General features: G+C 35.4%; 1 protein-coding gene across 1 annotated transcript; it reads right to left on the bottom strand.

Moving 5' to 3' along the window:
• Window positions 1-162: 162 nt before the first annotated feature.
• On the bottom strand, window positions 163-9,823 carry PJVK (pejvakin). Its single transcript, XM_040603466.1, has 6 exons — window positions 9,054-9,823; window positions 6,638-6,833; window positions 4,953-5,094; window positions 4,176-4,293; window positions 2,286-2,390; window positions 163-906 (listed from the first exon to the last, which is right to left on the bottom strand). Exons 1-6 carry the CDS (start codon window positions 9,262-9,264, stop codon window positions 605-607), a joined length of 1,074 nt encoding a protein of 357 aa, XP_040459400.1. The 5' UTR covers window positions 9,265-9,823; the 3' UTR covers window positions 163-604.
• Between the last annotated feature and the right edge of the window lie 7,414 nt (window positions 9,824-17,237).

Below are 17,237 nucleotides of genomic sequence, written 5' to 3'. Positions count from 1 at the left end.
AACACATAAAGTCGAGCAGCTGTGACCTAAAATCCAAATGCAGAAGGTGGCCTGGCTGGTACTTTTTAGTAACCTCAACAAATATGGTAATGGCATCCTAATATGAAACACCTATCCCTGGTTTTAGTTGTTCCCTTTTGTAAATGAAACATTAGACTGAGCTAAGTTTTAGCATGTTTTTTAATCTGATACTTCAATTAAACATTCATGAGAACACTAAATTATTAACAAATACTCTCATTTTACCATCATGCCAGTGTAGATAAAGGCAACGTATGGGGGTTTAACAACAAGTTTGTGTAAACAACTTAAAATTAAGCTCTAGCATATATTTTGACATTATGAAAATACAGTTTAAAAGTACATTTTTCATTATGATAATGAAAGAGGAAGGTTCTAGAAAGAAGAGGGGCAATGTCGGGGAATGCATGAGGGCATTTTCAAGTAAAAGGTCATTGACTATGAAGCAAATAATTTGAAGATAATAGCGTAATAAAATGTTTTGCACTTTCACTATTTTGCATGTCAACATATTTACTAATTCTGAAAAGTCTGTGGCACAGTTATGCCCATGTCTGTGACAACAGGCACTTACCTAGCTCAGTTACCTTACTCTCTTATGCCAGAGGTCAAAACAGGGCACAGCATGCAGTCGTACATACTTCTGTCCGTTAAAAGAACACTCTAGGCACCCGTAGACCGTCTCCCTTTTAGAACTTCCCATTCCACAAAGTACACAGGGACCTTTGGGGATGTTGTTATTAAGTAAATTAATTCGGATATGAGACCCTTCTCTGAGATAGCTTGTAGAGAGGTCTGTCATGCTCGCAGCTTTTTCATAGTAATCTGTAAAAAGATCCTCCAAGTAAGCATCAGAGTTAGCAATGGTATCCACTACTCTCTTATCTGAAAAAGAATGCACATACAAAAAAAGCAATGATTTGTAATTGCATTATGACCTGTTTACAAAACAAATCTGCCAATCAAATCATGGAAATAACAACCGATTCATGAGACCATTCTAAATATGCCACATTGTAGATTGCTTCCCATCAGAAGCCCTGTGTGATGAAATTTTTTCTGCACTTTCACAAAAGTCACTGACAAAAGCCAGAAACTTTTTGTATATTATCTATATAATTGTAATACTTCTAGAAATACACCTAAAAGGCATGAAGCAAGCTTATGAAAAATGGGTGCCATATCAAATCAGAGCTGTGTCATTTCCTGTTTAATAATTTTTACTTTTGACTGTCTAGTTTTATTTTCTAAAAATTGTAAATTCACTTTTTTTCTAGTATTACATCAAAACCCTACCAATACATAACAGGTTTAGAAAATCTGGAGGACTCTGTGTTGACCTCCCTAAGCAGATCTCTGAGCATCCAAACACCCCATGAAGAAAACACTTTTGGAACTACCTACCTTTTTCCTCTCTCTTCAGGGACTGATTAGTATAGAATGGATGACAAACTTTTAGGCAGCTACAGCTACTGAGATGTATCGTATCCACTGAAGATTTATTATTATGAAGAAGTGTGGAGTGGAGCAGCGCTAAAGGCTTGGTCCATAAAAGCCCTTTGATCAAGAACAGGATACAATGGAGCAAGGACACCTATACAGAACAGCCTTTCGAAGGATGTGTTTACCACTCAGCATTTATCTTCACACTCAGATTTGCAGATTTCCAAAATACTTAGACCAGGGAGTGTTATAACTATAGAATCTTGTTCTGAAGAAAATACAGCTACATACAGTGATACACAGTTTTGTTGGATGTAGTGTTCATACCAGAATGAGAAAAGAGAACTGATGGTATCTTGCCCATGTCCCTGCCACATTAATATATAGCCTAAAGAGTACATTCAAATATTTAAATTAATACTGTTTGATATTTAAACTTAAAGAGGTTGCCATGAAATATTATTTTAGATCATAACTTGTATTGCATAACACTAGCTGTAAAAGGCAAGCATATGAAGTAGGTTTTATGTTAACTAACATTAGTTGTACGATTACTCCGTACCAGTTTATCAGCAGCCATAAATTTTTATTTTACGCTCTTTAGAGTTCTGATGAACAGCAGTACCATAAATTTGCTATTTGTGTGTCAGATTCTCAAATAGAAATTTTAATAACTTTACAATAATTTGAATACACAAGAAATAAAAAGAGGTACATTTTTCATCAAAATTTTCTTATTCTTGCACACAAATTAAAGGAACAAAAATACACTCTTTCATGCATTAACTAAGACATTTGGATATAAATATCAAAAGTCATACTTCGATGAAACAGATTACTCTTTAACCTCCTTAATTTGGTCAGTGAAGATGATCCGGATTTCTCTTTTTCAAATCCTCCTTTTGAAACTGGAGTCACACAGAGTTCTGTAAAAATTAAAACTCAGTTTTTAGAAGAACAAAATATAAAAGTAATTGCACAACAGAGTTGAATATGTTTTGTGATTAAATTCAGTTTTGCTAATGTTTTTAATGGCTAGTACCACTTTTTAATGCAACTCTGCACACAGTAATAGCCCACAGAATCAAGTGATTCAGATTTAATGGGAAGTTTAAAATGTTTGTGGCTTTCAACATACACCGTCAGAGTTTGTTTTGGTTTATACACAATTTATGGCCATGTTAAGGGATTACGACAGTCAATATCATATAAATGGAAGCTCTGCTTCTGAAGGAGGAATATTTCTGTGATCTCATTTGAAACTAAAAATGAAAGATAAAAAGCAAGGCCTGTGAGTTCTGTAGTCATCTCTTCCAGCACCAAATCAACTACTAAAACTTTTTAAATAAAAATAAGTATCACCTGTGTTTCTATCCATAACTTAAAAAAAAAAAAACAAAAAACTTAGAAGTGAAATTAAGGATAATCTATTACAAGGAACTGAAAAAACATGTTTTAAACTTTCTTAACTGAGAATTCTCTTTAATTATGCAAATTAAAAAATCAGCTTAATGGACTATTTCACTGACAATAAACTTTAGGAAACACACTGTTCATGTACTACCATTGCATAAAGGTAAAATAACATTAAAACACTTCCTGTACTGAAAGTAACGATGTGCATTATGGAAGTGAATATAAAGAACTACCATACTGTATTCTCTCTTTTACTTTTAATCCAGTAATTATGTCTGGTTTGGAGTATATTTAAAAATTTTACAGAAGGATAAAGGTATCCCACGGTTCAGTTACAAGGTGCTTTACAATGTAGAGTACCTCTCGTGGAAGTTTCATATTGTGTATGCCAAAGGATACAGAGCTATTTGCAGCTTTTAAAACATTGCTGTACACATCTGCAGAGATAAGAGATTAATTCCCTAACCAGGTCTTTCATCTTGCTATTTACAGAAAGCCACACTGTTACAGGGAGTCAAGCAATTCCTGAGAACAGCCGAGTGACTCTCACAGGGCTTCCTGTATTGAAGTACATTTGAATCTGGCGGTTAAAACTTTAACATCAATTTAGTCAGCTCAGCTGGGAGTTTTTAATTTCACATTATTAAGTGCTGTATCAAATCCTAAACTGACTTTCTGGTTTATTACAAACAATGTTAATAACATTGATAATGTTATAGGCTACAATTTAATTAGTATAAATAATAGGTGCTGTCCTTTCCCCAAAAGGAGAAAAAAATTAAAGGAAGGAGCTATGCAATTTTTATTAGTTTCCAGTAATTGTGATTATTTCTTCCTAAATATCTTCAGCTATTCATATGTGCTAAAGATGTATCAGACTGAAATTAAAGCCCCAACAGAAAAAATGTTAACTCTAAGTACCACACACTTTCTTTTTTGAATATTTTACTTGCATATTTCATGCAAAACTGATCAGATGGTCTCATAAGCCTGTTCCTTACAGATCACAAATATAAGGAAGTGATTTTTTGTTCCATGAAACAACGTGATTTAAAAAAAAAAAAAAAAGGAAATTGTACTTAAATTTTTTAAAAAATTTCCACAACAGAGTATTTTCCAACACCTACCTTGTTTATCTTTTCAAGAATTGTAAAGTCAGACTGCTTACATGCACAAAATTAAAGCATACCATTGCATGGGATCAGGGTTTATGTATACCAAGAGCAAGAAAATAATTTTAAAAACTCAAATAATTATAAATAATAGCAGTAATGACAGTAATTCACATCACTTACCGAAATTACCATCCAAATGAATATAAAGTTCAAATACACTAAAAGCAATAGTTGTATGTGCAGGAAAAACAATGGCTTTGTCTCGCCCTTTATAATTCTGATCTTCAATAATGTGAAACTATAATTTTGAAAAGCATCAAAAGACAAAAAAGTTACAAATTTAAATGAAAAAATAAACAAAATATCTTAACTGTATATATTGAGAATTATAATTGAAATTGAAGATCATATCTCACAACTAAAGAATTTTCTGTAAACAACTGCATTTTAATGAAGTTTGATACAGAGATAGTAACTTAACTTGCAACACTTACTGAAAATTATGTGAATCATTTATAAATACTAGTAATGGGCAAACATCAGATTTGTAGATTCAATTATTCAAACACGCCAAAGAGAGAGAGGGAAAGGGAGGAAGAACATAAGACAAGGAGTAAGACACCAACCCTTGAAATAATTACAATGTGTTATAGAAGGTGAATATAATAATAAACTAAGAAGCAGTATATTCCACATTTTTGCTGAGGCTTCATCCAAAGCAATGGCTCATTGCCTAGCCATCTTTTCATGCATTTCCCATCCCTCTGTCACATAAGCTATACTAACAACCAACCACCTTTTAATTCAGTTTACATCAGTGCAATACTATTGATTTACCTCAGATTTTTTCTAAGCTTACATCAGCAAAAATGCAATCAAATCCAACCATAAAATTTACAAAAATCAACTTTTTATGTTTGTTAATTTATGTTACAGAACTTTGTCAAACATATTTACCCTCATTGTTTCTCCACGCATTCCAGTATGGACAGTTAAGGAGCACTGCCTCGTAGTTCTAATACTTTCCATAACCACACACAAAATTTCCATCCTACTTTTTCTTGATTGATGGACTAGACAATGATCAAAGTTTATTTTTCTAAAATCAAGAGGGAGGCAGGAAGGAAATTCAGAAATTACTAGCAATTTATAAGGCAGGTAATAGAATTAGTAACTTCAAATCAGTAAATAAATCACCGTAAAGTTCTGTCTCATACCAGTAAAACCACTGACTGAGGATGTGTCTGGAAACTTAATATTCATTTTCAGTGTGTGGGAACAGAAGCACTAAAAATTCAAGGAAAGCAAATAATGTACAAATGTTAGAGAGGATACATGGGAGATCCTGAAAAATTCCAAGTCTGTCCATCCGACACTGTTCTTAGTGACAGCAAGGAACTGTCAACACACCCTAATTAATAATTTTTTTAAAGTGATATAATTTATGCCACTCAGTAAGAATTTATGGAAAGTAGATAGCAAAAGCAATAGCTGTAATGCTCTACCTTTAGGCTTCTATAAAGCTCACGATGATGCAATGTTTTGGTTAGAAACCTAAATCATGCCCATACAAGCTGGCATACACTCAATAGATTAAAAACTGGTTAACTGATACATGTCAACTGTAACTGAAAAGAACTATATCACTTATAAACAAGGCACAATCATGAAACACGTGTTTGTAGGATAATTTCTATAGGCACTGGCTCTTAAACCTATAACACTGATATCAGAGGATTAGGACCTCTTCTGCCATCCCACCCCAATTATTAATGATATTGTTTGAAGGTTACAAATAAACTAGAAAAAGGTAGGTACAGAACAAGAAAGGTTACAGATACAAAATTATATGCAGTGCTTGGTAAATAACTACGAGGAAACAATATATATTTGAAAATACAAAACATCACATCATGCATAGTATATAATTTACTGGGATACAACACTGGGATTTACTGGGATGACATTGTGGACAAGGGATAATCTTTGAAATATAAACTAGAGAATTACACCTAGAATTAGTCACATCATATTTGTATGTGTTTGGCATCCAAGCTAGCACTACAGGAACAACAAGTTTATTTTCAATGTCCACAGCTCCACAGGGATGTTGGAAAAATGGAGACTGCCTTTAGAGAAGAGCCACAGAAGTTTATGAAAAATTCATGTAGATAAACCTACTTTGCTTTTCAAAGAAAAGGATGTGTAATAACCTCATAAAATCTTGAACTGCTACACTGGCAATAATAAATAAGACTCTCTACTTCATCAAAAGCAAATCATATTTCTGAAACCTGAAGCTGAGTAATGTCATTCAAAGTAAATTCCAAATTTTAAGTAGTATGGAATAAAATAGACAGAATCTTGGATAGGCTGAACTCTTCCTTTCTGGATTATTCCCTCCCCCCCCCCCCCCCCCGAATGATGCACTGTAATTCAAGCAAGAATTAATTAAAAAAAAATCTACAGTCTGTGTTATACAGAAGGTCACATCTAGTCCCAGTGACCCAAAATCTTTGAAAATATCCAATGGTGACTGCTTTTGATTGGCTAAAAATAATCAAAACATAACTATTTCAGAAGTTCAACTTAACTGTGTGAAATATAATTATGGAACCAGAAAACAAAATATATAATATAACCTTGTAGTAAGTTCGTTAAGTAACGTTGGTACTTCAACCTCATGTTTGGTCACTATGCCAAACGAAGCTTTAAAGGCAACAGAATCTGATCCAGCAACATCAAACCCAACATCATTCATTATCTGATTTCCTCTTCTACCATTGAGTGAAACATCTGATTTGTCTTCATAGTTGAGCAACTGGTAAGATGAGACACCTGAGTAAAAGAAGATAACGGTTGTGTGATGAAAAGTCTGAATTAAGTACTTTTACATAGCAAGAAAAGAATAAATGGTACTGTCAACCATTTTGATGTCAAATTCAGAGCGACGCTGAACACTTGTTTATTGGTGTTACGGCTGATGACAAATGGAAAAAGAGCGCATAGGGGTCTGAGGGATTTTTGTGCCTCTCTCTGGCAGTTGTGCCCCTGCTCCTGCATGTGATACGTCCTGGCCATGAAATGGCAGTTAGGGCTATTTCTACATTTCTGTGCTTCTCATTATTCTCCTAATGTCTCCTAACTTTTACCTGTAACTACGCCACCGGTACTTGTATAAACTAAACATGCAATGTGTTCTGGGTTTAACGACAGAGGCTCCAAAACACAACATGAATTAGTGGAGGGCATACAGAATATTAAAACTAGGAACAAAATGAAAACCACTGTGTGTAAAATAGTATTAGTGAATTCTGAATTTTGTCTAGATGCAGTAAAAATTAACCTAGTATTTCTTCATTTTTGCAATAAGTGAATGAGACATGTGTGTGCCACTAACATGTTTTTTTTACTAACTTTGCCTTTTACCTGGCACATCGTAATTAGAAAGACTTAGAACACTTTCCATGTATGCCTGATTATTCCAGGGGCTATGTCAGTTTATTTGGAAGGAAAACAACAGATTAGCTCTGACTTACTTGAAAGTTTGCATCGATTTGTTGTACAATCAGAAAGCAGGTGCCAAAGCATTTCTATAATGCTTTCTTTAAAACCTTAAATACATTTCCATTACACTAACCAAAAAACATTAGAATGCATTGGTTGCCAAATTAAAATAAACAGAGCAGGTAGAACACAGGGATTAGGCATCCAAATACACTTAAGAATCTGGGGTTTACTCTTTTTTCTTTTTTTATTTGTAATCCTTTGAAGTTTTTAGGATAAACTAACATTATGAAGTCACCTAGTATGAATCCTGTTTGTCTTTATTTTCAACAAAAATTGAAAAGGTTCGTATGTTTTTTCATTATTCTAAAAAGATTGCAAATGCTTATATTGGTCACATAAAAAAGGAAATTCAATTACAGAGTTCTTTGCTTACATTAAAGGACAATACTTTCACACATGACATCTAACCTTTACAGAAAAGACTAGGAAGGTTTTGTGAGACTTTTTAATGAGATTTTGCAACCTTTTTCTCAGACATTTTAATGAGATTTTTCATATTTTTTTTTTTTTCATTCAGGATAAGCCAGCTGACTTGTCTGAATGTAAAACTAGTAGGATTAGTGGGATTACAATTTTTTCATCATGCTTGTGTCCTGGAATCACCGCTTTGTGGGGTCAATCAGTATTTCTGCCTTCTTGTGCTCATACTAGTTTATCTTGGTAGAGTTTTTAATTAATGCAATCGTGGTGCAATTAATGTGATTGGTACTTTTGTCAAAATGGACCTTTTTTCAAAAGAAAATAAAGCAATGAAACTGTTTTGAGAAAACACAGCATGTAGACAAGAATTACACAGACTTTTCCAAAGGAAGGTACAGGAAAATATAAACAGTATAGTTCAAGTTCGCACCTCCCACAAGTTCAAATTCCCACAGAATCTCCTCAAAAAATTCTGATATTGCATAGCAGAAGCAACTTATACACAGTTAAGCTCTTTAAATACACGAAAAAGATTACAAATTGGGAAAAAATCTTATGGAAATCCAATTACTTCAGTCAGATAGCTGTGGTCAAATGCTTCTGCCAGTGCAGAGCCCAGTTCACACCAGGGATTACTAGCATGGAACAAGCTGCAGAACTGAAGCCATTCTTACATACTTAAAAGCAAGTATACAGAGAAAGATAAACACTAAAGCCAAATTTTAAGTAGCAATTGATCAACATACATGAATACATCTACCAGGAATCTACTGCAACATGAAAAAACACAAGGCTCGACTGAATTTGCTTCATATTAGTTCAGAAAATATCAAGGCTTTTTAGTATAATTGAATTATTTTTTTTACTCTTTTTTCCAAAAGGTGCCTACTTTTTTTACCAGTTTGACTTGTGGTTTTTTAGCTATTTGTTACACAACTAAGCAAGACAAATTTCATTACCCATGTACTAAAGAACCATCACACTAGCTGCACTGTTTAAACTATGTCTACCATTCTGTTTACTAGAAAACACGCATCTTCCCACTTTGAAGAAAGATAGAAAACTTACCTGCAGAAATTTCTTTCTCTCCTTGAAGAATGTCTTTTAATGTGAAAGGTGTTGAAGCAAATCTAGATTTTTTTGAAAGTAAACATTTTCTTTTCTTAATCACAAGGCTTAGAGGTTGGTATTTGTCAGCTTCACTGAGACTGGGCACTGGAACTAGTCTTCCTCCATCACCAACCTGTTTAACAAAGTTTTTGGTTGCAGCAGCAAACATATTACGACATTAAAAATGATAATAAAAAGCTCTGTATCAAGTGTGACTTCCAGACATCAAGCCCATGTTCAATTCTTTTTACAATGTTCTTTGAAACAAATTAACATGTTTAAAGAAAAACTTTTTTTAAAAAACAAAGAAAAAAAAGCTGTCAAACTGTTTTTTTAGATTGAGATATATTTCGCTTGGAAAGAAACAGCAGCATCTTAGCTACAAAGCTTCTATGGTGTATTGCTCGAGACCTCTCTCAAAGACCTTCAGTTAAGCTCTCTAATTCTGTATCATGCATAATGAATTACCAGTGTAAACTGATAGGGAAACGGTTGCCCTTTTTTTGCCAGTTCAATGCCATTCTTTGAAAACAAAATTTACAATCTTAGAAACAGAAGACAGTAAGTCCTGCAACTCTTAGTTTCCTATTAGGAGTTATTGATGTATTACTGTTTATTGGGTCCTTGCTGCAGCTGAATTCTACTGTCTTACCAACAAACAAAAAAAGCAGCCCAGACGCGCTCATGGAGACTGCCTGAATTACACATTCGGGCAAGCTGGTAGGTCTGCTGGGATGGTATTGCCTTTCAACAGCGGTTGAAATAACCTACCTGTGAACACTCAGCTGGCAAGCAAGCGGTGTGGTGGGCTGAAGCGTAAGATTAGAGATGGCTGCAGGCAGTGGGGAAACAGTGGTGAGCTTTCATTATATGTTATGCTTCTCCTATGGACTCAGCTGCGTGTGACCCAAGGGACAGTTTTGAGACAAGCCAGCTGCATGTGTTTGGCTCAGACTACTGAGAAATTCACTAAATTGTAAGAATTGTGCAGAATAATAAAAGTAAAACAGCAGACAGAAGGGAGATTATTGATACAGGATTAAGGAGCAGCTCAAGGATCCAAGAGGGAAAGCACCAGTGCAGAGATACGAAATTGTAATGGGAAAAAAGAAAGTCAGTAGTGAGCTCTGTGGAGGATCTGTGAGGGAGGCAGCATGAGCTGACCCATGCTCATATAAACAATTACTTGATTTTCTTGCAAGAGTGGTGAGCATACAACTGCTAAACCCTGTAGCACATGTTCCAGGAACTCCTTTTGCAGTTACAGTAGGTAAAATACCAGCCACAGGCTTATAAAACTACACTTTAAAATGAATATATCCCTGATTACCAGTTAAAAACCATTGTTTGGTTGCCTTTTTTTCTGAAGCAGGATTTTCACATGAAAGCATTTAAGGGCTGTTTTTATAAGATGATCACTTATTTAATAATTTAACACATTTCAATTTAGTTCTTTCCGATACTTCCACAAATATTTGTAAATGTTCAGAGTATCAGGAAGTCCAATAAAAAGGCAAAAAGGGAGTATATAACCTCAGCTATCTGAGATGAAAGGAAAGGCTGCCAGAGCTTTCTGCTTACTCTAGAAGGTGCTGGAAAAATCGAAGCTGGTTACATATAGACTTTGAACTGAAATCATGTGAAATGCGGCAGTTCAGTCTGACGATAATTCATATTACTCTGTACTAACAACAAAAAAAGTGCCTCTGTACATATTTACTCAATCAAAACACATTAACAGAACGTAAAAGGTTCTAAATGAAAGGAAAAGCTAAGGAAATTCTTACATTAAACTTGCCCATTCAGTCTTGATATAGATTTATCCTGTATTTTTCTTGTAACGGTTTGACAGGATACTATTTTTTCAAGCTCAGCTGGCACTGTTTATTCAAAATGTGTTTGTATTTCTCTTGCTTTGTATGTAGTCATAGATCATACTCAATCTGATCCTAGCACTGATTTTGATAACAAATAGTTTAATTTGATATGTTTACATGCTATTCCTGTTACTCTAAACCCTATAATCCACCGTAAATGCTGTAGCAACTGCTTGTATCATCCTCATGCCACAGGTCAGAGAACAGGAATGCAACTACATTAACATTGTGATGCTCAGAAAACTTTCACTAATTTTGCTTATCCAAGTGAAGAAACCCAAGATATTTCTGCCACCTCTCCGGTACTAGGCACTTTTGTACTTGGCACACAAATGTACTTATGAACTTCCAGCATTTCTGCAGCCCTAGCGTGCTCTCGTTTTGGGCAACCAATAAATTAAAGTGCTGTGCATACATTATGCCTGAGTCAGCACCTGAACAAATAAATATTGCCTATCTTCAAGTTGTACAGATGAAAAACCTTGCTTACACACAGGTTTCAAGGCTACCTCCAGGAAGTGCCAGGGCTGTAACCCTCTGTACACTTTTGCACAGAGCCACATAATGAAAGTGATAAAGCACCCCACCTGCCTTCACTACACCGGATACTTCATAGAAGAACAAAAGGACTTTTCTAGCCCTGTCTTAGCCCACCTTTATACATTACTTGAACGATGTCACACTTGAACCTCATCATGACTCAGGCACCTTTTAAAAAACAAATTAAAAAACATGACCACCACCCCACCCCAGATCACTGAGTATCCATCTATGATGACCTTTGTGCTTAAGTGAGCCCCCCTGAGTCGTATACAAACTTGGTGTCAGAGACAAAATTATTCCTCCAGTTTCCCCATTTTCTCGATCATGAGAACACACTTTGTGTTAACCCTTCTCTCTCTAATTATATACCCTCTGACCCTTGTAAATAAACAAATAAATCAATCGAGGCTCTTGCTGGCAGAAGCTTCATTTGCCAATTCATCTGCAGAGTAGGTTCATCTATAAGCGGGGAGGTGGAATTCTGTGTAAGAAAACATATGAAGTGATGTAAAGATACAATGCTCTACTTTTACATTTTTTAAAATTGCTTTTACTGTCCCTATAACTCTAGCTTAACTCCACTCTCTGCTCCTAACTACCATGTTCTGTTCTGCTTCTGAGTTGTCCATCCCCAGCAGACTGAAGGTATCCGTAAGTTTGCCTAAGGACATCACAAGCCTCAACATGGGGAGCAGTTTCATGGTAGCTTATTCAGCTCTGTGTTCTGCGGTTTCTTTGCTAGATCTTCAACTGGAGTGAATATCAAGATAGTTTAATTCATATGGAAGATGAGTTTGGTTTCTTCATAATTGGTCTTAGCCATGGAGTAGTAACAGAGCAGGCAAGCATTAGCTACATATAGCTGAGAATTTTGATGGTAACATACTGTATTTTTTCCTTACATCGTATTTATATATGAACCTGGAAAGTATTTAATAGTAAAATCTAGAGGAGAGTACTGCTTTCTGTAGAACCTTTGAGGATGTAGAATACTTTTTGTAGTTATTAAGTAACTCCACAATAATTTTTGTTTTATTATTAGTTATCCTACAGTAGTTATCCCTGCAGGAATGTTGGATACCTGTAATTATGGTGTGTCCAAAGATGCATTTATAGGCTGACCCAAGGTGCATGCAAGCTAGAGGCTTTTCCAGGGAATGTAAAATGTGGAATTGTCTCAGTAATTTCAGTCCACAAATCTAGAAACATCTGCAGATTATTTTGATGTTTTTGTAATCTACATGAACTGATCTGATTTTAATTTTTTTCTGTCACAGTCAACCATATCATAAAATTAGTATGATTAACCAGTCAGTGGAGGGGAGAAGAGAAGTCTTAAGTGTTAACTGACTGCATAATCTGAGTTGGTGTTTTGCTTGAAAGGATTAAGCCTACATAATTAGTACCAAATTCTGATGGCAATTTAATACCTTCTTAGTGTACAAAAAAGGTGCTGTCCGTTCGTAGACGACTTTGATTAAGTGCCCTTGAACTGTATTGCATTTACCTACAGATCTTTACAAAAGAACAAGTGCAAGAATTTAAGAACTAAAACCCACCAAAATAAAATGCTACTGAAAAAATTACCTGCTGAATTCCAAAGCTCCAGCAGATGGCATGATACTTCCCTGGAAAGCAAGGATTTGTGCAATATAGACACTTAAATTTCAGGCGGTAACAAAAACAATTTATGGGACCAAATATGGTCCCTATCACATATATGCTTTTTCTTTTTTTTCTCTGCCTAAGTGGTTCTAGCAACATTTGACTCTGCTCCCCCTGCCCCAAGGTGGAGTTTGTCTAGAGACTTATCCCGTCGTATAAGCAAAAACAGTCAGTTTAAAATCATGATTTAGTATCACTTCAGAGCTCCTGAGTACGAAGACAGTACCACTACCATGTTGAACTCCTGGTCTAGCAATTTGCAGGGGTACTGGGGTCATTTGGCATAATGCTAACAGCAGTCGCAGCTGTTACCAAAGCATTATGGTATTTACAGACTATTGTGGGAAGAAAAGTTAGTTAAAGCAAGATGAAGGTTTTCAGCACTTCGCTTCAGCAGAGATAGTTCCATGTTGGATTTCTTTATTGTATTGTTTAAGTGCAGTGAAAATTTTAAATCAGTTCACAAATGCTATTTTAATTATGCAGTATAGGGGAACAATTAAATTAGCTATGGCGATATTTTAATTTTGTGTAGACTTACTTTATTAAGCTTTCAATTTGGTAAACAGTAAAATAATGTAGTCACTTCCTGTGTTTCTGAAACTTGATTGGTTCCTTACGGAAACCTCTCTGTGCAGCAGGATAAACAGACCATACCAAAATTAGAGAACTCAGAAATTCAAAGAGGCAACTCATCAGAAGCCTAGTCCTAAAATCTTTTAAGTTCCCCACATTCAAAGTATGTTTTACTTCTTGTGGAACCAGACCCTTTTGAATATTCCACTACTGTCTTTAGTCTCATGAGAAAATTTTAATAAAAGCCCCTAGAGGTAAGTATTTTAATGGACTTTTATTTTTTATTTATATGAGACTTCTGTGTGTGAGTAGTTTCTTCACCAATTAGAATGGATTTGAAAAAAAAAATTAAAAGGTGCTGGAAACACCATTGTCCTTTTCTATACAGATCTCTAAAACATACCATTAAGGCTATTCTAAATTATTTTCAAGGTCACTTTTAACGGTCTGTTTGGAAGACACATACACATGCTCACTATTACTATGTTTCCTATATAATAGTCCAGGCTTACAGCTCAAGTAAACTCTGTTGGAACATCCTTCTGTTCTGTCACAGAACAGACTGCAATAATACATATTCATAGTCTGTGCTACAGTACACATAAAAGGTAGATCTCCTGCCAGGAGGTGCTGTATTATAGCGTGACACTTGCCCAGCAATCAAAGTATTAAAAGCTGCACTGTACTACTGTAAGCGATACACTAATGAACAGATACAGGACGTGGAGTTCAACTGGCTTCTCTATGGCTTTTGGTTGACATCATCCCCCTTTCACCTTTATACAAGCAACATCTGTTGATTCGATGAAAAGGGAATGTGTTGCACAGTTGGCTCCTTTGTACCATTTCACTGCCTTCTCACTAGAGCCATGTTAATGATGAAAAGGAAACACAAAAGAGATTAAGGAGCATACATTCTGGTGATCGTTTTATAGGCTCTTCCACCGACTTACCTTTCAGGTTTCAGACCTTTGTTCACGGATGTGCAGACTACTTAACATATGCTTCATGTGTTCATCTTCAAATAATAATGATATTAAATGACTATCACTGGCTAAAGCACATGAAATATCTCAGCTTTTGACTCTTTGCAATTGCCTTAATATTACTGGCAGTATTTTTGGCAGATGGATGTGTTAGCTGTGAAGCATTTACTAATAAGAAATTGAGAAATTTGCTGAGACAGTGTGTTTGCATTTAAACTTACTATCTATAAGAAGCAGGCACATCTCTTAGCCAAAAGAAGTGGTTGTTTGTTACATAAACATTACTGCATACAATGATGCTACTTTCATCATCTAGCATTATTACTTTGTGAAGACAAATCTGGAAACAAACAAGGTCAGTGTGACCTAAAGTAGATTTAATGCTGCCTTCCCTTTGGATGATGCCACCTGAAAAACTAAATCATTTTTTCCAGCGTCTGCGAGTGGATGTATGTGTGTTAGAGGACAGCTTTGCGGGCTTGTGCATCCACTTGTATGAGGATGCGGAACTGTGGCTGCTGCTGCTGTGCCACTATGTCTGAAGAAAGATTGCAAAACAAAGGATTTGTCTACTGTGATACAACTCACATGCTGATTCTGTCTGATGGGCACTGGTACAGTTACCTCTATACAATACTTCCTTCAGTAGTAGACACATCTCATTCCTTGCTTCTCCTGTTTTAATCTGAGCAGCAGGCTTGAACTGAATTTATTTTTGTCATTGCCACTAGCTGTTCTCTAATACTGGGCGATTAATCTCAGTCTGTGAAACCTACTGTACATGTGGCTGTGGTAATATATCACTTCCCTGAGCATGATACTGCTAAAAACTGTCTAGTATCATAAAGTACTCTCAGATCTTTGGATACAGAGTATTTATAAACAGACAAAATGAAGTAGGTGTTTGCAGGTCATGCAAGAATTCAGTATCCTCTTTCATAATCACCTCCTCTATGCTTATTCAGGCTATTCCTTCTCACCCTACAAGAATACTTCCTCATTTCTACATGTGTAGGCATAAAATAAGAAGATATTTGAGCAGTTTCGAAATACTAAATATTTTAACAGACAGCTGACAAAAAAATATTGTCACCAAACATAAAAAGCAGCCTGAGTAATATTGTATTACTAGATTGGCTGATGAGCATTTAAGTGAAATCAGCTCTTGAACTAGAATTGAAGAATGGGTATGCTGTTGTGCTAGATCACCTCAGTTTTTTTGACTGCAAAACATAATGCCAGGCCCTCAAACCTAACCTACTTAAAGAGGAACTTAAAAGACAATCTACACCTTATATTTTATCAGTTAAAAAAATAACTCAATGTCCTTACCAGAACTTGTAATCCACTTGGAGTCCAGGAAGTGTAACCTTTTGGAAATGTTTAATTATACTTTTTTCCTCAACTGACTGGTCAAAAAATCTGCTGAAGAAACCTGGGGTAGTCGCGACATTTGAGCTTGTAATTAGTTTCATTTCTTTGCTGAGGGAAATATAGCCAGACAGCCATCAGTGAGAAAAGCAGCTACATATTTGATTTCACTTAGGAACTTTTCCATGTGATTACAAATGTAACCTAATGTAATCTAATCACAGGTAAAAAACATCTTCACACCAGATTCATGTCTGTAACATACATTTATGCATACTTTATTATCTCATTCTGAATTCTTTTTTAAATTTACTATTATTAATAAGCACTTGGGATATAGATATGGGATGAACAACCTGTCTCTTAGTTACTCTGCCTAAGTAACTAAGTTACATCTTAGACAAAACTTTCGGAGACAAAACCCACAGTCTAAATAGAAGACATTTCATTTACTGGCCTTGAGTAAAATTTGAGTCACCACTCAGATAAAATGGAGTACCTCCTCAGCTAGCCCTCAGTACTTCATTAGTGCTGAATGATGTTTCAGCTTCATTCCTTTTTATCTGATTTAGCAATGATTACTTACTCAAAAGATAATATTCAGGTGCAGGAACAGTCAACATTGCACACTTGTGGTTTTTAACATTTAGACCAACTTAAATATTTAATAAGCTAATAAGGACTTAGAGAACCATGTGGCTTGATATGTTGGTTGGGCAAAAATGCTGTGTATCATCGCATCAGAACAGATTTTTGTACCGGCAGTGAAACTTGGAACAGCTTTCTGTGGGCAACTCCTTTAGCTGAGTCAGGATGAAATCTTGTCAATAGCTTCCCACACTGTCTCACTTCACCACAGCACAGCGCCTACTTGTTTGTGGTTATGAAGTAGTATCATCTGTCTCTTGGTTAGATGAAATTCAAATATAAAATTTACTTCCATGCTTAAGTAATAGTTGTAATGCCAAATTAGATGTCAGATTAGTAGTGCTGCTTTACAGGCCTCTTGCATCTATTCCCAAAGGTTTGTTGTGTTGGGTTTTTTAAACAATTAAGTAATGACATAAAGCTTTTTCACTCTTCACTTATGCACAGTAATTTGGCTAAAGCAACAGTAATCAAAA

The sequence above is a fragment of the Falco naumanni genome, chromosome 8 (assembly GCF_017639655.2).
Source record: "Falco naumanni isolate bFalNau1 chromosome 8, bFalNau1.pat, whole genome shotgun sequence".
NCBI lineage: Eukaryota > Metazoa > Chordata > Aves > Falconiformes > Falconidae > Falco > Falco naumanni.
This window is presented reverse-complemented; position numbering and strand designations above follow the sequence as displayed.